Source organism: Petromyzon marinus, chromosome 63, assembly GCF_048934315.1.
Source record: "Petromyzon marinus isolate PM22_M1 ecotype Great Lakes invasive population chromosome 63, UKy_Petmar_22M1.pri1.0, whole genome shotgun sequence".
NCBI lineage: Eukaryota > Metazoa > Chordata > Hyperoartia > Petromyzontiformes > Petromyzontidae > Petromyzon > Petromyzon marinus.
The window spans coordinates 364,005-388,951 of NC_133729.1; the positions used below are offsets into that span (position 1 = coordinate 364,005).

General features: G+C 56.9%; 1 protein-coding gene across 4 annotated transcripts in view; it reads right to left on the minus strand.

The window, feature by feature from the left end:
• The window catches only part of TANGO6 (transport and golgi organization 6 homolog), a 235,203-nt gene that overhangs the window by 37,705 nt on the left and 172,551 nt on the right, over positions 1-24,947 (minus strand). For all 4 annotated transcript variants that reach the window (XM_076053822.1, XM_076053821.1, XM_076053823.1 and 1 more), the window contains exon 19: positions 11,804-11,955. In XM_076053822.1, the coding sequence (XP_075909937.1) occupies positions 11,804-11,955 (152 nt within the window). The remainder of the gene's footprint in view (positions 1-11,803; positions 11,956-24,947) is intronic.

Consider the following 24,947-nt stretch of genomic DNA (forward strand, 5'->3'; position numbering starts at 1 on the left):
AAAATCTGAAATAATTTAATTGAAGCTAAGCCGGAGCGAAGGACCCGTTTCATTGCAAGTGACAATTACCGCCCGGGCAAAACGCGCGCGTTTACGGGATTATTCTCCGTGCGCCGCGACGCTCCTTTGAGCAGCGCGACGCGATGGCGGCGGCGGGGATGGCGGCACAGTAAGGGGGAATTATAAAAAAAAATAATCAATTCCTGTCGCCGTCGTTAACGCGCAGATCAAACGCGCCGGAGGGAGAGCAAAACTCGGGTTTAAGTGGGATGAGGGCGCGCAGCAGGGCGCCGCCGCTGCTGCTCCTCAAGGCTGCTTTGTTTTAATGACCCCGCTATGGGGCACGGGGGGGGAGTGGACAGGAACAGCGGTCATAATCGCCCCTAATGATTCACCCAAACCCAACGGGGCCTTGCGGCGGTGGCGGCGTGCCACGGGCGAAATCTCCCAACGCACGGCGGCTGCGGGCTGGAGCTGTGGAGCGGAGCGGCGACTTGGAGAGACACCGACGGAGATAATCGAGAGCCCAACGTCGCCGCGGGGGAGCGGGCGAGGGACGGCACGGAGTAGACGCGACGCTCGGGGATTGGAAGGCAGAGAGGGGGACGGAAGGGCATGTGGGTCGGAGGTCAGCATCGGAGACGACGTGGCTATCGACTTTCATCCGGCGGTCCATAGACCACGATAGCGGTGATGAAAGCGCCGGTGGGGGGGGGGGGGGGCGTGGAGATGAGTTACTTGGAATTAAGACCGAGGGACAGGAGGAGGAAAGCGTGGATCCGAAGGGATGAATGGGCAAGTCGTGTCGACTTGCCGTCTCATCCCTGCTGATGATGATGGTGGTGGTGGTGGAATTTACAATCAGTGGGTGTGGTTTACTCGTCTCCAGTCACGATTCTGAACCGGATCACGGAAATTCCACATTCCTGTGCCAAGACATTGACGTCTTCAAAGGATCACGTTGCCTTCGAGTGTGAATAAACAGGGTCAATGTGAACGCTCCTCGGCGGCAGTTCTGTGACGTCGTTACCTTCCGTGAAAATTTGACTCCTCTAGGAGAGTTTTTCGTGACCTGACGCCGATTAGCACGATGGGGAATTCAATTTATGAAAGAAAAAAACTAAAAAAACAGAGAGAGTTTAAATGGGCAGCACGGTGGCAGTGCAGTGGTAACACTTGCAAACCTCATGCAAAAAAGGGCCTCTAGGCGCCCTTTGTGTGTGGAGTTTGTAGATGATCACAGGTTCTCCAGTGTCCTCCTCCCATAGCTAAACACACACAACGTCACTGGTATTGGGCCAAGCAACGCAACGCTGAAAAATCGCACCAACAAATCACTCGATTGGGATCACAGCAGCAACGTAGCAACCCTACTGCGGGAAGATAATGAGAAGAAAACTTGGCAGGACCTTTCTAAAAAGAGTCTTGTGACTCGGCGAGGCTATCCCGGGTCATGGCTCGAGCTGTTGCTGAGGAGGTCGGGAGGTCAGGAGGTCGTCGTCGTCGATGTTCGCTCGCCGGGTTGACGATGAAATTATTCGCGTTCTTCCTCTTCTTCTTCTTTCTACTTAACAAAGGTGGGCCACGTGAAGGCCGACCGCCTTCCATGCCGGGCTAATCGTGTGTCATCCATCATCATCATCATAATAACGCAAATAGGAATAATAATAATAATTAAGCAACGCTCGCCGACCAACAACTGCACGCGAGCGCCGAGCCAACAAGCGCCAAGGCGGCGGCGGTGCCAGAGTGGTGGTGGTGGTGGCACCACGTCTCCCCTCGGCGCCCGTTTCAGCTCCGCGCCCGAATTCAAGGGCGCGGGCGGGTTGCGGGCGCGAACGCCGGTGCCCTTAGCCGTGGCGGTTCACCGCTGGGTCCGGGGTGAAAGTGGCGCAAGGAGTCACTCGGCACGCGAGGGGGTGGGGGGGGGGCAGGAGGTGCTAAGAAAGGACTCCGCGGCCTTTTCCCTTCGGTGGGGGGGGGAGGGGGGAAATAAAGGCAGAGGCGCCGTGCTATTTTTGCAGAGGCAGATATTAGAGCGGCCGGCAATGTTTAGTCTGGGTCATCTCGCTGCTGCTGCTGCCCCTTTCAAGCTGATGGCCAATGTGGTGTGTCGTTTTTTTTTCTCCCACTTTCCCTGTCGGGGTCTACTGACTTAAGGGGAGAGGTGGTGCGGCCCTCTGGCTGGGGCACCGTGTTACAGACCCCGGCCCGCATGAGTTATATTCCTGGGCATGGCTAACGTCAGCGGTGAGTGATATCTGAACCGGTCCTGTGCTCACTCCCTCCAGCTCCCCCCCCCCCCCCCCAAGCACCGGTGAAGTATGGCCAAACCACCGGCTCGACCACCGATACACCATGGGGGAGGCCTTCGCGAGGGCTGTAAATTGAAAGCCATCGGTTTATTTACTTGAGTAGGTGCTGAGTGTAGAGTTTCGCTCCCCGTGGATCGGCCATGCAGCTGCCCTATCGCATGGCGACGAGGAGTTGCTAATCTCACACTTGCGTACGCACACAAAGACCCCCGTATAGCTTTCACGGCCTGTTTGGGGCAAGTGCTGTTAGCGAGTAGCAACTATGAAGACCGGCACGGCATACGTGGGGGTGGGTGACCAGCACCATGTCCGACCCCCTTTGTCTCTCCAAGACCTAGGACCGGTTCAGATAATCGTCACTGGTGTTGACCGTGAACGGGAATCGAACTCGGGTCGCCAGGTTTGCAGCGCGGCCCGCTGACTACTCCCCGCGCATACGTACAACAACAACCGCCATTCGCCACTAAGTGGCGGTGACGTCACCACGATGCTTGTGCCAGGCCATGTGCACCTTGAGGCCACGTGAAGTGTCGAACGCCCGCTGGCAGGAGGTCACGGGGCAGACCCAGGTGCCACGGGTCGACTGACTGAGATGACTGGCTGATGCACCACCTGTGCCCTCTACTGTGCCAACCTGCTGTGCTTTAGCTACCCGGCACTCCGCTCGTTGTTTTGAGCGTCGCTCCTCCGCCCTCCGTTATTGTTGGAGGGCGACTGCCTCCAACTGCCCAGTAGCGTCCTTCACGAGCCTCCTCCACAGAGGCCGATCTTGACACCGCTGGTACCAGTCATCGGCAAGTCCACTCAGCTCCACGTCCTCCTGTACCACATCACTCCATCTTTTCTCTAGCCCGTGCCGCGCCCGATTAGCCCCCTCGATCCGGCTGAACAGAAGCTGTTTCGGCATGCGGTGGCTGGGCATGCGGGCTACATGACCCAGCCAACGCATGCCTTGCATGCCGGAGGAGTTCACCGATGGGACCGTGCCCAGATCTTTCCAGGATTTGTGAGCTCCTCACACAATCCAGCCTGGTTAAACCCAGGATGGATCGTAGGCAGGCCAGCCTAAATGTTTCTAACCGGCGAAGATGTTCCATTAGGGGGGTTCACGTTTCGCAAGCGTAGAGAAGGGAGGGAATGACCGTGGCCGAGAAGACATGAAGCTTAGTGCGGAGCGACAGACCAGGTAGCTTCCACACAGTGTTACGCAACCGATGAAAAGATATTGCCGCTCGATTGATTCGGAGTGAGACCTCTGCTGTTCAACTGGAGCCGGTCATAAGCACACTGCCCAGGTATGGGAAACGCTCCACTCTCTCCACAACTGCCCCATCACCGATTAGGAGTTGTGGGGGTAGAGTGTCCGATGGTACAAAATACCCAGGCAGGTGCTTAGTTTTGGTGGGGCTGATGGTAAGGCCCCACCTCTTAGTGGCACGCTCCAGTCTCAGCAGCAGCATCTCCAACTCCTCCTCTGAATGAGCGGCTATTACCAAATCATCGGCATACATAACGTGGTTGACCAATAGGGAGCCATCCCTTGACCGCACCCGGGCATCGATCAGCCTCCCATTATATCTGTACCATATGGAGATTCCCCCGGTACAGCTATTGAAGGCTTCACGAACTACGTGGTCAAAATAGATGTTAAATAATGTGGGAGCCAGAAGACATCCCTGTCGCACCCAAAGGTGTACAAGGAATGGCTCTCACTCACGGCCATGTAGTTTTACCCGGGCCCGCTCACCATCATGAAGGTCCTTAATGATCGTGAGCAGAGGGTCAGGGACTCCAAAAGCACGAAGAACAACCCAGAGCCCAGGCCTACTGATGGTATCATAGGCCTTGAGCAGGTCAATAAAGCAGAGATGTAGGTCTTGTTGGAATTCCCTACACCTCTGCTGTAGCAAACGGACATAAAATATGGCATCTGTGCAGGACCGCCCTTTCCTGAAACCGCATTGGGGCTCCGCAAGCTTCTGCTCAGCGTGCCTGGCAAGGCGATGTTGAATAATCCTTGCCAGGACCTTTCCCGGCACATACGTACGCGTACACACACACACTCGCGTGCGCATTGCCTTTAACAACACGCTGTAGGGCAAGCGCAGTTCGCGAGCGCCTATTGAGGCCGGCGAATGCATACGATGTATACATATATATGGATGGAAAAAAAATCTATAGTATGGTCGTTCATGCAAACTGCGTCTCACAATCTCCGAGGAACCACAGACCATGCTGGAAGGCTGCCAGGCGGTGAGTCGGCAGCTCCGACAATTGCTCTGCGGTTCTCTACACAAAAAGATGCTTTTCATCCAATCGGCGAGTATTTAGACTACACACGGGTGGAAAGCGGAGCGCCCGGAGAAAGCCCGCACGTGCGAGGGGGCAGCGCTCTATCCCGCACAGAAGCGACAGGTGATATCAGCCCACGCTTTGCCGTGCGGCATGCTGCTGGCGAGCCAGTGTACGGCAACCTCCTTGACGAAGCCCCGCGCGAAGGGAGCTTCACAACATCTGTGCGTCGTGATCCAGCAACCCTCGTTGCTGCTGCTGCCTCCGCAGTGACGGACGACAGGCAGCCACGTGCAGCGTAACCACCACCACCACCACCACCAACACCACCGCCGCCACCACGACGGGCGGTGGTGAGCTGGCCGGCCATGGCGTCCGACCGCACAACGCCATACGATGCACAGGGTGCCCCCGTTTTTAAGGCCGGGTCGGCCTAGGATAAGACCCAAAACAAGTCCTGTAAATACCATCCCGGGGTGGAGAGAAGAGAAGGGAGCGTTTTTGTCCTGGGTGTGAATTTCCCGGGGGTCGCCATCGTCCGTCCGTCACCGTCCCTCGGGGAGGGAGGACCACCCCAGGCGGGACGCTGGCGGGCGTACGGGCGGCTGCTAATCTAAAAGGCTGGGCCAGGCTGGTGCTCACCGCCCAGGGAGCTGATAAGAGTGACAGTCCTCCGTGTGTTTACTTAGGTGAGCAAACAAAAAAAAATTGAGCAAACGCTTCCATACATAGGCACGTGCATGGCCCGGCTACGGGAGGGGGGGGGGACCCTAACGTCTCCGCTGCCGTGCGTGCGTCCACGCGTCCGTTCGTCGGCCCGTGCGCGCGTCAGCTGTCGGACGCAACAGCTGCGTGCCCCCCCATTCGCACCTCCTCGCTTAGGGCATGCCTGCCCACCTCGCCCCTTCACACAAACCCCCCTCCCACCGTAAATATCAAATGAATCCCCCCCACCACACCAGCACCCACGGAATTAATTAATTCTGCCCGGCCACGCCAGTTCAGGAGGCGTGGGAATAAAGCAAGGGAAGAACGTTGCTTGTCGGTGGGAGATCACGAAAACACAGCTGGGTTTTATTGTTGTTGTTGGTGGTGGCGGCAGCGGCGTTGTTGTTTATGTAGCCGCTATGGAAAGTGCCACGTTATAACTTGGGACACATCATTGTCCCCCACTGACGACAACTCTGTTTGCACGCACACGCACATCTGGAATATATACACACACAAGACACACGCGCAGTATTGTAATTTGCCATTTTTCTCGTAACTATTTCCCCCAAATTGTTGCCCGTGGCGTTGCGTTGCCGTGCGACGGAGTAACCTCCCCGCTCGGAACTCTGGCAGTGGCCTCTTGTAAGTTGACGTCACAGGGCTAGTTCTGAGCTCTCTTTTCGGGTTCGCCTCGTACAGCGCCTGTGCCGACTCACACGCCCGGCTGTAGAGTTGTCCACTCGCACGGCAGTCGATGCCCTTCGCAAGCGTGCGTACAAAACATCCCAAGTGACCGAAATTGATTAAATTCTGCACATCTCTCTGTCCTCGAGCCGTGCCGCTTGCGTGTCGCTCGGCGCGATGTCCGACGCTTCATCCCCCGTTACCGGGAGCTCGGACATCGTGCCGTCGGTAGAACACGTCGGCAGAGCTGTGAAAGTGGGGAACTCTTCATAGCTGGGCGGCGGCGGTGGTGGTGGCTACGCTGCTGCTGCTGCATGTGGCTGCTTCCTGGAACCCAGCACCATTGGAGGCAGCAGCAGCGAGGGGTTGGTGGATCACCGCACAGATGTTCTGGATTAATCTCGACCTATTTCCATCTGCACGGGGATATCGAGCGTTGCCCCCTCGCGTGCGCGGGTTTCCTCCCGGGCCCTTCGGGTTTGCTCACTTATCATACATTGGCTGATAACATCTGAGAAGTTAAACACTTTCCAGCAGGACCCTCCTGAAAAGGAGTCATTGGACTGGGTGTGGCGTTCCTGCATCTCTCTCTCTACGGGCCACGTCCTTGCTCAGAGACGTCCGTCATCATGGCCTTACATCTATTCAGCTCTGTCCATGATATTTACTCGCACTGGGCAATGTTAGTCCATGGGAAATCTGAATCCATGGGCAATATTGGTCTATGGTAAATGTTCTACAGGCAATGTTAGTCCATGGCCAATGTTATTCATTGGGCAATGTTAGTCCATGGGCAATGTTATTCATTGGGTAATGTTAATCCATGGGCAATGTTATTCATTGGACAATGTTATTCTTTGGGCAATGTTAGTCAATAGGCAATGTTAGTCTGTGAGCAGTGTTAGCCTATAGGAAATGCTCGTCCATGGGCAATGTTAGTCCATGGGCAATAGTGGGTCCATATGCCATGTTAGTCCATGGGCAATTTTAGTCCTTGGGCAATGCTGGTCTACAGGAAATGTTCTATTGGCAATGTTAGTCCGTGGCAAATGTTAGTCCATGGGCAATGTTAGTGAATGGGCAATGTTAGTCTATGGGAAATGCTAGTCTATGGAAAATGTTAGTCCATGGGCAATGTTAGTCTATGGAAAATATTAGTCCATGGGCAATGTTAGTCGATCTCTATCTATGAGCCGTGTCCATTCGGCTCGCGTCCATGATCTTTGCTCCAGGGCTGTGCGTGCGATAATCCTCCCAGCTGTGTTATCTCAAAGTGTTTGAGAAGCTCGCCATTTGACTCTCTCTTCCCCGGCTTTAGTCGCTCTCTCTACCCCGGATTTAGTCGCTCTCTCTTCCCCGGCTTTAGTCACTCTCTCGTCCCCGGCTTTAGTCACTCTCTCTACCCCGGCTATAGTCGCTCTCTCTACCCCGGCTTTAGTCACTCTCTCTTCCCCGGCTATAGTCGCTCTCTCTACCCCGGCTTCAGTCGCTCTCTCTACCCCGGCTTTAGTCGCTCTCTCTACCCCGGCTTTAGTCACTCTCTCTTCCCTGGCTTTAGTCGCTCGCTCTACCCCGGCTTTAGTCACTCTCTCTACCCCGGCTTTAGTCGCTCTCTCTACCCCGGCTTTAGTCGCTCTCTCTACCCCGGCTTTAGTCGCTCTCTCTCTTCCCCGGCTTTAGTCGCTCTCTCTACCCCGGCTATAGTCGCTCTCTCTACCCCGGCTATAGTCACTCTCTCTACCCCGGCTTTAGTCACTCTACCCCGGCTTTAGTCGCTCTCTCTACCCCGGCTATAGTCGCTCTCTCTACCCCGGCTTTAGTCGCTCTCTCTACCCCGGCTTTAGTCGCTCTCTCTACCCCGGCTTTAGTCGCTCTCTCTACCCCGGCTATAGTCGCTCTCTCTTCCCCGGCTTTAGTCGCTCTCTCTACCCTGGCTTTAGTCACTCTCTCTACCCCGGCTTTAGTCGCTCTCTCTACCCCGGCTTTAGTCGCTCTCCCTACCCCGGCTTTAGTCGCTCTCTCTACCCCGGCTTTAGTCGCTCTCTCTACCCTGGCTTTAGTCGCTCTCTCTACCCCGGCTTTAGTCGCTCTCTCTACCCTGGCTTTAGTCGCTCTCTCTTCCCCGGCTTTAGTCACTCTCTCTTCCCCGGCTTTAGTCGCTCTCTCTACCCTGGCTATAGTCACTCTCTCTTCCCCGTCTATAGTCGCTCTCTCTACCCCGGCTTTAGTCGCTCTCTCTACCCTGGCTTTAGTCGCTCTCTCTACCCTGGCTTTAGTCGCTCTCTCTACCCCGGCTTTAGTCGCTCTCTCTACCCCGGCTATAGTCGCTCTCTCTACCCCGGCTTTAGTCGCTCTCTCTACCCCGGCTTAGTCGCTCTCTCTACCCTGGCTTTAGTCGCTCTCTCTTCCCCGGCTTTAGTCGCTCTCTCTACCCCGGCTTTAGTCACTCTCTCTTCCCCGGCTTTAGTCGCTCTCTCTACCCCGGCTTTAGTCGCTCTCTCTACCCCGGCTTTAGTCGCTCTCTCTACCCTGGCTTTAGTCGCTCTCTCTACCCCGGCTTTAGTCGCTCTCTCTACCCTGGCTTTAGTCGCTCTCTCTTCCCCGGCTTTAGTCGCTCTCTCTACCCCGGCTTTAGTCACTCTCTCTTCCCCGGCTTTAGTCGCTCTCTCTACCCCAGCTTTAGTCACTCTCTCTACCCCGGCTTTAGTCGCTCTCTCTACCCCGGCTTTAGTCGCTCTCTCTTCCCCGGCTTTAGTCGCTCTCTCTACCCCGGCTTTAGTCGCTCTCTCTACCCCGGCTTTAGTCGCTCTCTCTACCCCGGCTTTAGTCACTCTCTCTACCCCGGCTTTAGTCGCTCTCTCGTCTCCGGCTTGAGTCGCTCTCTCTTCCCCGGCTTTAGTCGCTCTCTCTACCCTGGCTTTAGTCACTCTCTCTACCCCGGCTTTAGTCGCTCTCTCTACCTCGGCTTTAGTCGCTCTCTCTACCCCGGCTTTAGTCACTCTCTCTTCCCCGGCTTTAGTCACTCTCTCTTCCCCGGCTTTAGTCACTCTCTCTACCCCGGCTTTAGTCACTCTCTCTACCCCGGCTTTAGTCGCTCTCTCTTCCCCAGCTTTAGTCACTCTCTCTTCCCCGGCTTTAGTCACTCTCTCTACCCCGGCTTTAGTCGCTCTCTCTACCCCGGCTTTAGTCGCTCTCTCTACCCCGGCTTTAGTCGCTCTCTCATCTCCGGCTTGAGTCGCTCTCTCTTCCCCGGCTTTAGTCGCTCTCTCTACCCTGGCTTTAGTCACTCTCTCTACCCCGGCTTTAGTCGCTCTCTCTACCCCGGCTTTAGTCGCTCTCTCTACCCCGGCTTTAGTCGCTCTCTCTACCCTGGCTTTAGTCGCTCTCTCTACCCTGGCTTTAGTCGCTCTCTCTACCCCGGCTTTAGTCGCTCTCTCTACCCTGGCTTTAGTCGCTCTCTCTTCCCCGGCTTTAGTCACTCTCTCTACCCCGGCTTTAGTCGCTCTCCCTTCCCCGGCTTTAGTCACTCTCTCTTCCCCGGCTGTAGTCGCTCTCTCTACCCCGGCTATAGTCGCTCTCTCTTCCCCGGCTATAGTCGCTCTCTCTTCCCCGGCTTTAGTCACTCTCCCTTCCCCGGCTTTAGTCGCTCTCTCTACCCCGGCTTTAGTCGCTCTCTCTACCCCGGCTTTAGTCGCTCTCTCTCTTCCCCGGCTTTAGTCGCTCTCTCTACCCTGGCTTTAGTCGCTCTCTCTACCCTGGCTTTAGTCGCTCTCTCTACCCCGGCTTTAGTCACTCTCTCTCTACCCCGGCTTTAGTCGCTCTCTCTACCCTGGCTTTAGTCGCTCTCTCTTCCCCGGCTTTAGTCGCTCTCTCTACCCTGGCTTTAGTCGCTCTCTCTACCCCGGCTTTAGTCACTCTCTCTACCCCGGCTTTAGTCACTCTCTCTACCCTGGCTTTAGTCACTCTCTCTTCCCCGGCTTTAGTCGCTCTCTCTTCCCTGGCTTTAGTCGCTCTCTCTACCCTGGCTTTAGTCACTCTCTCTACCCTGGCTTTAGTCACTCTCTCTACCCCGGCTTTAGTCACTCTCTCTACCCTGGCTTTAGTCACTCTCTCTACCCCGGCTTTAGTCGCTCTCTCTACCCTGGCTTTAGTCACTCTCTCTACCCCGGCTTTAGTCACTCTCTCTACCCCGGCTTTAGTCGCTCTCTCTACCCCGGCTTTAGTCGCTCTCCCTTCCCCGGCTTTAGTCACTCTCTCTACCCCGGCTGTAGTCGCTCTCCCTTCCCCGGCTTTAGTCACTCTCTCTACCCCGGCTTTAGTCGCTCTCTCTACCCCGGCTATAGTCACTCTCTCTTCCCCGGCTTTAGTCACTCTCTCTACCCCGGCTTTAGTCACTCTCTCTACCCCGGCTTCTTGTGGCGCCCCCAACGTCCCCGTTCACAGCAACGTTCACAATCACTCTCTGCTTTGCTCATTACAAACGTACAAGACGTCGAAACTCGCCTTTCTCTCTCATTGTTCTCACCGATGTTCTTGTTTTTGTTGTACCGCCGCTGATATCCGTGACGCATTTACGTGACTCATCTCGTGTCTGTCCACCTTCTTAAAACCCACACTCCTGTTGCTGCTTCTGCTCTGCTCTGTACGTACGTTGAACACTCTTTGGTTCTTCCGGTAAAGTCATGTAGAGAGAAAATTAATAGATCACGACGTTTCGATCACAACACAAGCAATCGCCATCACACATTGCAACATCCTGACATTCTGGACGGCATTACCAGTTGCATCGACGGCATCGGGTAAAAGGCACGCTGGACTCATGAGAGCAGGCGGTGGCGGCGGGGGGTGGAGGAAGGGATTTTCTTAGGGGGAGCGGGGGGAAGGTTGCGGCCACGTCATTACCGTTCCGGGCTCAGGTATTGAGGACTGGTCTAAGGTTTAAGAATGGACCCCATGTACGTGCTGTTTTCTTCTTCCTTGTCTCTTGAGCTTATAGCTCAGATGCTCCAGTGCTGAGACTGGGCCCTAATGAATACAGCCATTGAGTAATGGAGCAGGGTTCGTGATTCTTACACGTACTCCACGCGGTTTTTCCTGGCCCGCTACATTGAAACTCCTTAACAAAGTGATCCGTTGTCAAGTCAGTCCCACTTCTCAAAGACCCCACAGGGTAGTTTTCACACTAGTGTTTTTTACTTGTTAATCTTATCGAATAGCCCTATTATATGTTCATGGAACTCAGCAATAGTCGGGCATGACCAGAAAGCGTCACACCCGGAGGGCACCTTGGGCACGTTGAACTTCTTTCGCACCGTACGTAGCCAACCGTGCTAATCCGAAGTTATGGTGGGGGGGGGGGGGCAGGACAACAAACTAAATTCAAAAAGAAGTTCAACAGAAATGAGTATTCAATATATACGATTGAAAAGTGCATAGCTTCAGTGGCTTTCTCATATTGGAAGGCGGAGCGTTCCAGAGGGCCGCAGAAGGGCATCTCCGACTCGGTGACTGGCGGTGGATTAAACGGTGTACTCTACATTCACTTTTAATTTAACCAAAAGCTGATCCTACTTTCAAATCTCGAATTTTTTAAATGGTGCTGCGTCACCCAAACACGTCGTCGGGATCTCTCACGGAGCGGAGCGACGGTCGTCACCCCCTCGGTTGAGCCAACGGCCCGCGACGGGACAACATGTCATGGAACTGCCTCCCAAATATTTTCCAGTTAACCTTGCTTTACGCACACGGATAAGCGGGGGGCGGGGGGGGGGCGTGAGACGGGAGCGGCCCGTGGTGCTAACCTCGTGCACCAGTGGGCCCAGCGAGTGTGAGAGCAGGGCGCACAGTTCGCCCAGGCTGCACAGGCTGCTCGCCCGCACTAGCGGGTCCGGGTCGCGGGCGCCCACCAGGAAGGCGTGCACCAGCCGGTCGCGGTGTGCCGGAGCCACATCACCTGCGGAGGATGACGAGACGGGGTGGGGGGGGGCAGGGGGGGTGTGGGGGAACAAGTCGTTATGATCACCGTCGTCGTCACCCTTGTCATCATTACCGCCGTCATCATCGCCGCCATCATCGCCGTCATCATCACCGTCATCATTATCAGGAGCTCCACGTCAATGTCGATGTCTCCTGCTGCTGCTGCCGCCACGATGAGATGACTTCAGGAGAGCTGCGTTGGTGATGATGGCTGATGATGACGACACTCATGATGCTTATGGGTAATGTTAATGATGACGATGTTCATAAAGGTGATGATGGCGACGATGGCCATGTTGTCGACGATGATGTCAATAGCGAAGAAGACGATGACGTCAATATCGATGACGAATACCGTGATGAAAATAACGAAGATCGAGCGGAGAATATATTTCACCATTTTCTATAATAGAGGTTTTTTTTTTTTTGGGGTTAGATCGCGTTAAAATATAAAAGTGTCGTTAAAACCCGCCACTGCCCGACACAGCCAACTAGTAAGGGTTGTCACGTAAACAGAACGTGGCCAATTCGTCACTAGTACAGCACTAGTGTATAGTGTATAGTAGTGTATAGTGTAGTATACTAGTACAGCACTAGTGTATAGTGTAGTATATAGTGTAGTGTATAGTGTAGTGTATAGTGTAGTATACTAGTACAGCACTAGTGTATAGTGTATAGTAGTGTATAGTGTAGTATACTAGTACAGCACTAGTGTATAGTGTATAGTAGTGTATAGTGTAGTGTATAGTAGTGTATAGTGTAGTATACTAGTACAGCACTAGTGTATAGTAGTGTATAGTGTAGTGTACTAGTACAGCCCACCGGTGTGTTGGAGAGCCAAGCCACAACATTTACAACCTGAGTACGACGTTTCGCCACTAATTACAAATAGCTTCATCAAGTGACAGCCGCATTTGTGGAGGAGTCAAACTGTTTCGTTGGTGATGACACATTTATATATTTACGCCATCTAAACCCAAAAAAACCCCTCTATTATGGATGATATTGGTCGCCAAAGCCTACGAGTTAAATTCACCATTTTACCTCGCTCTGCCGCGCACACACGTGGTGCTCGGGAGGCACGTACGAAGCAGCGCATCAAGCAGATTGCACAGACTCCGGCAAGCATGCGTGCATGTGCGTGCGTGTGTGTGCGTGTGTGTGGGCTTTCTCCAGGAGGGGACGAGGTCGGGGGGAGCTCTCGACACCGGCGGCCGCGAGACTTTGAGCAATGGCTACACGCTCCGCGCGGGCGTGAACCGTGTTTATTCGTAATTGCGCAGGAAATCAGAGACACATTCTTGGCGAACGCCATCAAACATTTACCCCCGTCCCCGCCGCCACCCCCAGCACTCCCCACGGAACCCCCCCCCCCCGCCCCGCCACCGCCGTGCGGGGGCGCCAGGGGACATTCCACTCGGAGGCGGAGTTCGGTGCCGGCATCGAGGTGAATCGCGTCGCCGCTCTCTCGTTCCGTCGCGTCCGCCAGCGCCTTCCGAGACCGGGAAAAACGCCCCCCCCCCCCTGCCCGCCCCCCCACGGGTTCGCGGAGGAGGACAGGCATGCGCAGGAGGCGCGTTGCGTGGAACGACAGACGCGGGGAGTGCGGGCGGCCCGGCCGATGCGACCGTCCGTTGTGCTGCACCTGCTCCATTTTCCCTGCTCGCTAATCGATTTAAGAAGAACGAGCTGACTGGGTGGGTAGATATCTGGGTAAGTTGGTAGGGAAGTGGGTCAGTGAATGAGCAGGTAGGAAGCAGGGTGATTAGGTAGTCAGGTGAGTGAATATGTAGGTAGCTGCGTGAGTAGGTAGGTAGATGGGTGAGTGAATGGAAAGTAGATAGCTGGGTGAGTAGGTTGGTAGGTGGGTGATTGAGTGAATAATAAGGTATCTGAGTGAGTAGGAAGGTAGTTGAGTTAATGGGTAGGTAGGTGGCTGGGTGAGCAGGTAAGTGGGTGAGTGGATATATAGGTAGCTGTTTGAGCATGTAAGTAGGTAGGTAGCAAAGTGAGTAGGAAGGTAGGTGAGTGAATGGGTAGGTAGCCTGGGCAGTTAGGTCAGCAGCTGGCTGGGGGTAACGTGGTAAAAGGCGAAAACTCATTAGGAAGTTGCCACCTTCGCAGTGGGGACCGAAAGAAAGAACCACGTGACTACTGTGCCGCATGCAATGCCATCCGCGGAACCATCGCAGGCAACTTCCTTGCACCACTGTGATTGCTACGATGCTCTCACGGCAGCGAAGCGAGGCAGTCAATGTTTTCACTTGTGTGTTTCGTTTCTCATGGAAGTTGTTTCGTAAAAAAAAATGTCAAATAAACACGATTTCTTTTTCACGTTTCAAGGTGTCATTTTATGCCCCGAATAATTTAGCCAAAGATGTGAAAATCGCTGCAGACGGCAAAGTGGGTACGTAAAAATAAAATAGCAAAAAAAAACAATTGTCGGCCAAAACTAAACACGTTACGACTTTCTGCCACTATGCATCATGACGTAACGGGATGTGGCAGCAGCCATCCATTCATTATACAGCCTATTTGTCAGTCCACTGCGGGACAATGGAGGCGTCTCCGTACTGCGTCGGTCCCTGCCGTTGCTTGACCATACTTCACCGCGTCGTGTCAGCGGTGGGTTGGTAAAGGGGGAGGGTGGGGGGGCATGGCCAAAGATCAGCGCGGGCACCGCTGGCCACTGATGTTAACCGTGGCTGGGAATCGAACTCGGGTCGCCCCGGTTTCAGAGCACGGTGCGCCAACCCAACTGCACCATTTGCTCCACCTCATCGTGACAATAATTACCGTACAGCTCCCTTGCCAATCCACTGCTGGATGAAGGCCTCCCCACGTCGCGCGAGTCAAGGGGCGTCGCTAGACCATACTACCAGCCCGGATAAATCCGAACTCAATTCCCGGCAACGGCTGAAAATCGGTGGCAGAGCGACCTCTGAATCGGTCCAGGGCACCTCCGCTCTCTACTTCCCCCCCCCCGACCAACTTCAGTGACCCGCGCTGACCTGGCACACTCGGTAAACGACCACAACAACCACAACAACACCCAGCGGCCTCCCAGGCAGCTGGGCTGCGGTCGTTGGGCACGCGTGAAGCCGCTCGGATTTCGGAGGCGGCGGCCAGCGCCGGGGTCGGCGCCAGGAAGCGGTCCCGCTTGCGTGCGCGGGCGACCGTATCATCGGCTCTCCCGCCCACTGGCACGCCCGCGACGTGCCATCGGCGTTATCCGGCGCCGCGTCCGACGTTTTCGCGCCACGTGCCGGCAGCTTCTTCGGGAGGCGAGTTCCGACGCTTCGGGGACCGAACTGGAGGCTCGGGAGGTTCTCGGACCCCACGCCTTCATATTCTCAGACTGGCACGGGGCTCCACTGAGCTCCAGGGAGGGAACGGTTGCCGCGGATCGTGCGAGGTGGGTCTGTCCCGTTCGTGCGCGCGGCGATGGCGGCAGCGAGCGGCGATGCGCTCAGCTGCTCGATGTCAAGGTCCGAGGCCGCTGCTGGCCACGACGAGAGGGCTACAGCAGAGAGAGAGACGGAGAGTTTGTGTCGTGTCGCTGTTCCTCCTCCTGCTCCCTTGAAGGAGCGCAGGCCACAGTGGGTTTACTTTATGGACCACAGAGGGGGTTGCATGGCCACAATCAGATGGCTGTGGCTTGTCTTTATATTGTATCTCTATGGGTCTCCACGTATGTCTCTGTGTGTGCCTCTATGGGTGTACTCTGTGGTCTCTCTTCCCTGGCTTGAGTCGCCTCTCTCTCTCTCTCTCACTGTTCTCACCGACCTTCTTGCTGTTGTTGCATCCCCGCTGATATCGGTGACAGATTTATGTTACTCGTCTGTCCACCTTCTTACAATACACACTCCTGTTGATGCTTCTTCTCTGCTCTGCACTTACATTGAACACTCTTTGGTTCTTCCGGTAAAGCCATGTAGAGAGAAAATTAATAGATCACGACATTTCGATCACAACACAAGCAATCGACGTCAGGTGAGACAAACACAGAATCCCACGTCCTCCTTCACACCACACATTGCAACATTCTGACATTCTGGACGGCATTACCAGCTGCATCGACGGTATCGGGCACAGGCACGCCGGACTCATCAGAGCAGGCGGTGGGGGTGCGGGGGGGGGGAAGGGATTTTCTTTGGGGGAGCGGGGGGAAGTTTGTGGCCAGGTTATTACCGTTCTGGGATCAGGTATTTAAGACAGGTCGAAGGTTTAGGAATGGACCCCATGTACATGCTGTGTTCTTCTTCCTTGTCTCCTGAGCTTAGTCACTCTACCCCGGCTTTAGTCGCTCTCTCCTCCCCAGCTTTAGGCGCTCTCCCTTCTGTAAAAAATGTGTATTTCACCAGGTAAGGCCCACTGAGCTATGTAGCTCTTTATCAAAAGCGACCACCTGGCTATCACAAATGATAGCTCAACGAAGTGGCTTAATCACGTGGAAATGTACAGCAGCCAAACGCTCTCAACGCGTCATGTTGATTCTCAATGTGGAGGGAAAAACCGGAGGACCCTGGAGAAAATCCGGGCTACCACGGGGAGAGAGACACACAAACTCTAAATATACAGCAGGCGCCGTCAGGGTTGGGATCGAACCCACGACCTCCCGTATACCAGGCGAGGTAGTTAACATCTAGCCACCGTGATGATGAGAGAGAGAGAGACACTGCATCCTCCAAATATACAGCAGGCATCAGGGTCGGGATCAAACCCACGATTTCCTGAATACCAGGCGAGGTAGTTAACATCTCCCAGCCACCGCGGCGTCCAAAGTTTGTGGCTGTGTGGGATGGAGACGGTTGCCCCTTTGTCGCGGTGGCTCCTCCCGTCACGCGCTGTCGCGTTTCCTAATGCTGTCGCCACGGCGAAATCTCCACCGATAATTATCAAAATCTGATTTTGATCATCGGGAGGCAGTGGCGGCGGCAGCAGCGGCAGCGGCTTTGGGAGGCCTTCGTCCGGCAGCGGATCAACGGCGACGAACGTAACTCGCGCAGCACGGCGACGACGGTGCAGGGGCTCGACGCGAGGCCATCGCGGCGCGCTCGCCGCCGGTGACGACGGCAATCCGACGCCGTTCATTCACTCGCTGGGGGGGGGGGGGGGGGGGTTGGGGGGAGTGAAAGAGAAAAGCCGCAGGGGTGGCATGCGCGGCTCACGGCAACCCCGGCGGCGGCGGCGGCGGCGGCGGCCTCCGAATTCCAAAATTCCTCAAATATCGCCGATGGAAAATGCTTAAGGTGGAGGGGGGGGGGGGGGCTGCGTGGGAATTAAAGCGGAAGAAGAGAGAGCGAAATCAGACGCGCGCAACCAGACGGTGACATCACGGGTGCGCGCTCCGCACGTGGTGGGCCGGCCAGGGAAGTGCCGCTCTGAACGAACGACGCTCCGCGCGCCTCTTCCCAGCAGTCGAATTTAGACGGTGGAGGGAGGAGGGGGGGGGAGAAAGCGTGGTTCTTCGGCTAGACGCTGCAGCTGGTGGCTTGGCAGGCGATGTGAACCCCTATTTCTGTGATGGGGCCACGAGTCTGGCAAGCGAGAGAGAGGGAGAGAGAGGGGGCCCACACAGCACGACGCTTGGAGGCAGCGTCACTCCGCGCGGCCCCGGTGCGTCAAGTTAGCATCATCATCATCGTCATCGCCATGCCGTTTACTCTTTGACGGGAATCTAAAACACAGATTTGTTTTACCGCGCCCACGGGCTCCGGGTGGGACGAGCGTGGAATTGAGAGACGAGTTTTGGAGGGGGTGGAATCGCGAAGCTTTCCAGTTTGCTGTCAAGACTTGGCGCACAACGGTCGAGTCCTCTCATGATGTTTTCCTTTACGTTTCGTAGGCGAGCTGGGCGTTGGGGGGAGGGGGCACGCGTGGTGGTGGAGGGTGGTGACACAAAGGTGGTTTTTGCTCGTAACGTCGCCATGAGACCACGTAGCTCTCCGACGAGGATTCGCGGGGAGTTACAAACGCCGGTGCCCGTTTAGTTTTAGTCTCAAAAGTTTTGCTCGCCTCGCACTCTCTCTCTCTCTCCCGCTCTCTCTCTCCCGCGCTCTCTCCCGCGCTCTCTCTCTCTCCCGCGCTCTCTCTCTCTCCCGCACTCTCTCTCTCTCTCCCGCGCTCTCTCTCTCCCGCGCTCTCTCTCTCTCCCGCACTCTCTCTCTCTCTCTCCCGCTCTCTCTCTCCCACGCGCTCTCTCTCTCCCGCACTCTCTCTCTCTCCCGCACTCTCTCTCTCTCCCGCACTCTCTCTCTCTCCCACTCTCTCTCTCTCCCGCGCTCTCTCTCCCGCTCTCTCTCTCCCGCACTCTCTCTCTCTCTCCCGCTCTCTCTCTCCCCGCACTCTCTCTCCCACTCTCTCTCTCTCTCCCGCGCTCTCTCTCTCTCCCGCTCTCTCTCTCCCGCACTCTCTCTCTCTCCCACTCTCTCTCTCTCCCACTCTCTCTCTCTCCCGCGCTCTCTCTCCCGCTCTCTCTCTCCCGCACTCTCTCTCCCACTCTCTCTCTCTCTCCCGCTCTCTCTCTCCCGCACTCTCTCTCCCACTCTCTCTCTCTCTCCCACGCTCTCTCTCTCTCTCTGCACTCTCTCTCCCACTCTCTCTCTCTCCCGCGCTCTCTCTCTCCCGCACTCTCTCTCCCACTCTCTCTCTCTCTCCCACGCGCTCTCTCTCTCCCGCTCTCTCTCCCGCACTCTCTCTCCCACTCTCTCTCTCTCTCTCCCACGCGCTCTCTCTCTCCCGCACTCTCTCTCTCTCCCGCACTCTCTCTCTCTCCCGCACTCTCTCTCTCTCCCACTCTCTCTCTCTCCCGCGCTCTCTCTCCCGCTCTCTCTCTCCCGCACTCTCTCTCTCTCTCCCGCTCTCTCTCTCCCGCACTCTCTCTCCCACTCTCTCTCTCTCTCCCGCGCTCTCTCTCTCTCCCGCTCTCTCTCTCCCGCACTCTCTCTCTCTCCCACTCTCTCTCTCTCCCACTCTCTCTCTCTCCCGCGCTCTCTCTCCCGCTCTCTCTCTCCCGCACTCTCTCTCCCACTCTCTCTCTCTCTCCCGCTCTCTCTCTCCCGCACTCTCTCTCCCACTCTCTCTCTCTCTCCCACGCTCTCTCTCTCTCTCGCACTCTCTCTCCCACTCTCTCTCTCTCCCGCGCTCTCTCTCTCCCGCACTCTCTCTCCCACTCTCTCTCTCTCTCCCACGCGCTCTCTCTCTCCCGCTCTCTCTCCCGCACTCTCTCTCCCACTCTCTCTCTCTCTCTCCCGCGCTCTCTCTCTCTCCCGCACTCTCTCTCTCTCCCACTCTCTCTCTCTCCCGCGCTCTCTCTCCCGCTCTCTCTCTCCCGCACTCTCTCTCTCTCTCCCGCTCTCTCTCTCCCGCACTCTCTCTCCCACTCTCTCTCTCTCTCCCGCGCTCTCTCTCTCTCCCGCTCTCTCTCTCCCGCACTCTCTCTCTCTCCCACTCTCTCTCTCTCCCACTCTCTCTCTCTCCCGCGCTCTCTCTCCCGCTCTCTCTCTCCCGCACTCTCTCTCCCACTCTCTCTCTCTCTCCCGCTCTCTCTCTCCCGCACTCTCTCTCCCACTCTCTCTCTCTCTCCCACGCTCTCTCTCTCTCTCGCACTCTCTCTCCCACTCTCTCTCTCTCCCGCGCTCTCTCTCTCCCGCACTCTCTCTCCCACTCTCTCTCTCTCTCCCACGCGCTCTCTCTCTCCCGCTCTCTCTCCCGCACTCTCTCTCCCACTCTCTCTCTCTCTCTCCCGCGCTCTCTCTCTCTCCCGCACTCTCTCTCTCTCCCACTCTCTCTCTCTCCCGCGCTCTCTCTCCCGCTCTCTCTCTCCCGCACTCTCTCTCTCTCTCCCGCTCTCTCTCTCCCGCACTCTCTCTCCCACTCTCTCTCTCTCTCCCGCGCTCTCTCTCTCTCCCGCTCTCTCTCTCCCGCACTCTCTCTCTCTCCCACTCTCTCTCTCTCCCACTCTCTCTCTCTCCCGCGCTCTCTCTCCCGCTCTCTCTCTCCCGCACTCTCTCTCCCACTCTCTCTCTCTCTCCCGCTCTCTCTCTCCCGCACTCTCTCTCCCACTCTCTCTCTCTCTCCCACGCTCTCTCTCTCTCTCGCACTCTCTCTCCCACTCTCTCTCTCTCCCGCGCTCTCTCTCTCCCGCACTCTCTCTCCCACTCTCTCTCTCTCTCCCACGCTCTCTCTCTCTCTCGCACTCTCTCTCCCACTCTCTCTCTCTCCCGCGCTCTCTCTCTCCCGCACTCTCTCTCCCACTCTCTCTCTCTCTCCCACGCGCTCTCTCTCTCCCGCTCTCTCTCCCGCACTCTCTCTCCCACTCTCTCTCTCTCTCTCCCGCGCTCTCTCTCTCTCCCGCTCTCTCTCTCATGCGCTCTCCTTCTCGCTCTCCCGCGCTCTCTCTCTCTCTCCCGCGCTCTCTCCCGCACTCTCTCTCCCTCTCTCTCCCACGCTCTCTCCCGCACTCTCCCTCCGTCGCTTTATTTGGGCCTCAGACAAGAAGCCCCCACTTTTGAGTCAGCGCGACGGCAAAATTATCGACGTTGACAGCGTGGGGGGGGGGGGGGGGGGGCAAACGCCACCACCCCTGCGTCCCCCACCTCCTCCGCCACGACCCCCCGCACCAACCCTACTCCACCCACACCCCGACTCGGCTCTCCCACCAACTGTTCTGTAAAGAACCTAAAAACCTGCAACTCATTAGCGGAGTGAGAGAGAGAGAGAGAAGAAACGCCGCTCCACCCCCTCCCCCGCCCATTTTTTGTTGTTATTGCACAGGCACAGAGACCCACGCAGCAGTGAGTCAGCAGCGCTGACTTAAACGCCCCGCTGACGCGCGCGCGAGCGTGCACCCCAGGAGGAGCGTGTCGCCTTCGCGTCTTCGCGGCTAGCCCAGGGCCACCCCCTCACCCCCCGCCAGCGACCCAACCCCATCTCCGTGGCGGGGGGGCGGGGGGTTGATCGGGGCTTCATCTTCACGGAAATCGCGAGCACGTGTTTCGCGCTCGGAGCGTGTCGGACGACGCTTTGAGGTCGGCGGAGGGAGAAATCTCGATGCGCAGAAGAAGCCGCAGAGCCGGGGATTCATCTAAGACAGCCACGCCAAGCATGCAGACCTCCAGGCTTGCTTTACATTTTTTAAAATTCATTGAAAAAAATCCACGTGAAAAGTTACTTTAACTGGGGGAACGTTTGCCCCCCCAAAAATCTTTTGGAAGTGGCCTAAACGACGTCTTTGTGTTGGTTTCGTAACGAATTGGCAACTTCTTCCCCCCTCCCCCCCCACCACCGGATAATCCCCCTCGACGGACCCAGTGGACACGCGACCCTCGGCAGGACCACCCCCCACCCTCGCCCCCGCTCAGTCTCCAGCGAGACGCTCTTCTGGGTTAAACAATTGCCATTGTTGTCATCGTTGGGTGGGGCCTACGATATTGACCGAACAAAGACCGAAGACTCCCCCCCACCCATCCTCCCCCCCCGTGTGACCCACGCGGGCTGCTAGGGCCAAGTGCTGTTAGCGAGCAGCACCTACGAAGGCCGGCAGGGCACACGAGAGGGTGGGTCCCCAGCGCTCATTTGAGGCCGAGTCGACCGAGGGGAGGCCCAGGACCGCTTCAGATAATCGTCACCGGTGTTGACCGCGAGCCGAACTCGAGTCGCCGGGTTCGTAGCGCCGCGTAGCGCTAACCCGCTGCCGAATCGGCGGACACACGCGCACGCATCGGAGACGGCACGCGTGTCAGCCGTTCGGGGAGCGTGAGCGGGCCTGGGCAAGGCACGTCGCGGCTTCACGGCAATGATGGCAACATGGGCAAGTGAGTGACGAGGACGATGGCGTAATGCCAGCCGACGGAGCGGACGCGCCCAAGACGTCGCCCCTCCGAAGAGAACGGCCGTGCCAAGCGAGAAATCGCGCCGAATGCCGCCGTCGACCCGGGGCGACCGACCGTCCCCCCCGGCCATTATCTCCCAGCCTCCGGCGGGGCGGCCGGCTCCAGTCCAATCGGGCGGCCGAGTCGGCCGCCACCGTCGCCGCGCTACCGCGGTCAAGGCTCGCGTCGAGGGGGTGGAAGGTAAAATCCTGTCGGCCGCTGCCGCTAACGGGGGAGACGAAAGGGGGCTCAGCCACGGCCACCCGCTCGCCCCCCCCCATCCCCCCAACACCCCGCACTCCCGTTCCACCTCGCTCTCGCCTTTACAATGGGGCTTGTTCTCTCTCAGGCGTAATGCTTCCCAGATGTGAGCGCAACAAAACTTCCCACTCACCGAGGCTCCTGCACACCCCCCACACTTCAAACCCCCGCCCCCCACAACTCCCAATTCTCCGTTCGCCAGCGGCGTAGCAGCCACACACGGACAAGGAGGTGCAACGCCCACGTGGCACCACCAATCACCCCACCAGCCCCCCACCAAGCCACGTTCATCTCCCCAACATCTCCACACTCTGTCACTCTCCCCGTCATCTCCACTCTCTCTCTGCCACTCTCCCCGTCATCTCCACTCTCTCTCTCTGCCACTCTCCCCGTCATCTCCACTCTCTCTCTGTCACTCTCCCCGTCATCTCCACTCTCTCTCTCTGTCACTCTCCCCACCATCTCCACTCTCTCTCTGCCACTCTCCCCGTCATCTCCACTCTCTCTCTGTCACTCTCCCTGTCATCTCCACTCTCTCTCTGCCACTCTCCCCACCATCTCCACTCTCTCTCTGCCACTCTCCCCTCCATCTCCACTCTCTCTGCCACTCTCCCCTCCATCTCCACTCTCTCTCTGTCACTCTCCCCTCCATCTCCACTCTCTCTCTGCCACTCTCCCCTTCATCTCCACTCTCACTCTGTCACTCTCCCCGTCATCTCCACTCTCTCTCTCTCTCTGTCACTCTCCCCACCATCTCCACTCTCTCTCAGCCACTCTCCCCGTCATCTCCACTCTCTCTCTGCCACTCTCCCCGTCATCTCCACTCTCTCTCTGCCACTCTCCCCTCCATCTCCACTCTCTCTCTGTCACTCTCCCCGTCATCTCCACTCTCTCTCTGCCACTCTCCCCACCATCTCCACTCTCTCTCTGCCACTCTCCCCTCCATCTCCACACTCTCTCTGCCACTCTCCCCACCATCTCCACTCTCTCTGCCACTCTCCCCTCCATCTCCACACTCTCTGTCACTCTCTCCTCCATCTCCACTCTCTCTCTGCCACTCTCCCCTCCATCTCCACTCCCTCTCTGCCACTCTCCCCTCCATCTCCACACTCTCTCTGTCACTCTCCCCTCCATCTCCACTCTCTCTCTGTCACTCTCCCCACCATCTCCACTCTCTCTCTGCCACTCTCCCCTCCATCTCCACTCTCTCTCTGCCACTCTCCCCTCCATCTCCACTCTCTGCCACTCTCCCCTCCATCTCCACACTCTCTCTCTGCCACTCTCCCCTCCATCTCCACACTCTCTCTCTGCCACTCTCCCCGCAATCTCCACACTCTCTCTGCCACTCTCCCCTCCATCTCCACACTCTCTCTCTCTGCCACTCTCCCTGTCATATCCACTCTCTCTCTCTGCCACTCTCCCCTCCATCTCCACTCTCTCTCTGCCACTCTCCCCTCCATCTCCACACTCTCTCTGCCACTCTCCCCTCCATCTCCACTCTCTCTCTCTCTCTGCCACTCTCCCCTCCATCTCCACACTCTCTCTGCCACTCTCCCCATCATCTCCACACTCTCTCTGCCACTCTCCCCTCCATCTCCACACTCTCTCTCTGCCACTCTCCCCTCCATCTCCACTCTCTCTCTCTCTCTGTCACTCTCCCCTCCATCTCCTCTCTCTGCCACTCTCCCCTCCATCTCCACACTCTCTGCCACTCTCCCCGCCATCTCCGCTCTCTGTGTCACTCTCCCAAAACAGTCTCTGCATCTCCCTGCCTCCGTCCCCCACAATGTCCCTCCCCAGCACCTCCCCATTGATCTCCTCCGCCCATCTCCCCACCAAGTGGCCCATCATCTCCCCAGTAACCTCCCCCACAAAGTCACAGCGATTGCCCCCAGCCCAAACCCACACTCTCTTCAAAATCCCCGTCCACTCGACCTGGCGTACGGACACCCCCGCACACACACACACAGAACCTTGCTCACTGCAACTTACACCACAACCTTTGCCAAACGCGGCCGACCCCTCTGCCGTTGTGCCCTGGGTGTGTGTGGGGGGGCGGGGGGGAGGGGGGAAAGGGACTCACCGCTTTGGCACCCAGGTCCCACCTCCATCAATCACGTGCACCCAGAGACCCCCCCCCCCTTCTTTGACTCATTTTGACCCATTTTTTTACCGATGGGGAAATCTCGACCCGTGGGGGGGGGGGGGGGGGTCCCTGGCCCCCCTCCTACAGAAAAAAAATTGCTTTGTTACAGAGCGCCTCGGTGCGTGTGCTGCACCCGGCGGAGCTCTTATCGGTCCACTGCTGAAATCGAGAGCTCATGGGACGTGACTAGGGAAGAACTGTAGTGGTGTAACTCTGTAACACGCGCATTTATTAGCCCGCCCACGCCGCCACGCTCCCCCACCATGCCCACCCCCCCACCCCACTGGATATACACCACTGACAAATCGAAAGCCAATATTATTTATATTATTATTTGACCTCGCCCTCAATCCTCAAACTTTTCCTCTTCTCCCTGCGGCTTCAGCGGCTCCTCGCGCCGCAGTCTTGTTAGGTAGCGGACGCTGCGAGTCTTTAAAGCTCTGCGTGGCCTTGCCCCCATCATCCTCGCCGTGTTGCCTCTCTCACCTCCCTCCATGCCCCCTCCTCCTCTCGTCCACTTCGTCCCCAATCTTGTCTCTCTCTCTGTCTCTCTCTCTGTCTCCCTCTTTATCTCTCTGTCTCTCTCTGTCTCTCTCTGTCTCTCTGTGTCTCTCTCTGTGTCTCTGTGTGTCTCTCTCTCTCTCTGTGTCTCTCTGTCTCTCTCTGTCTCTCTGTGTCTCCCTCTGT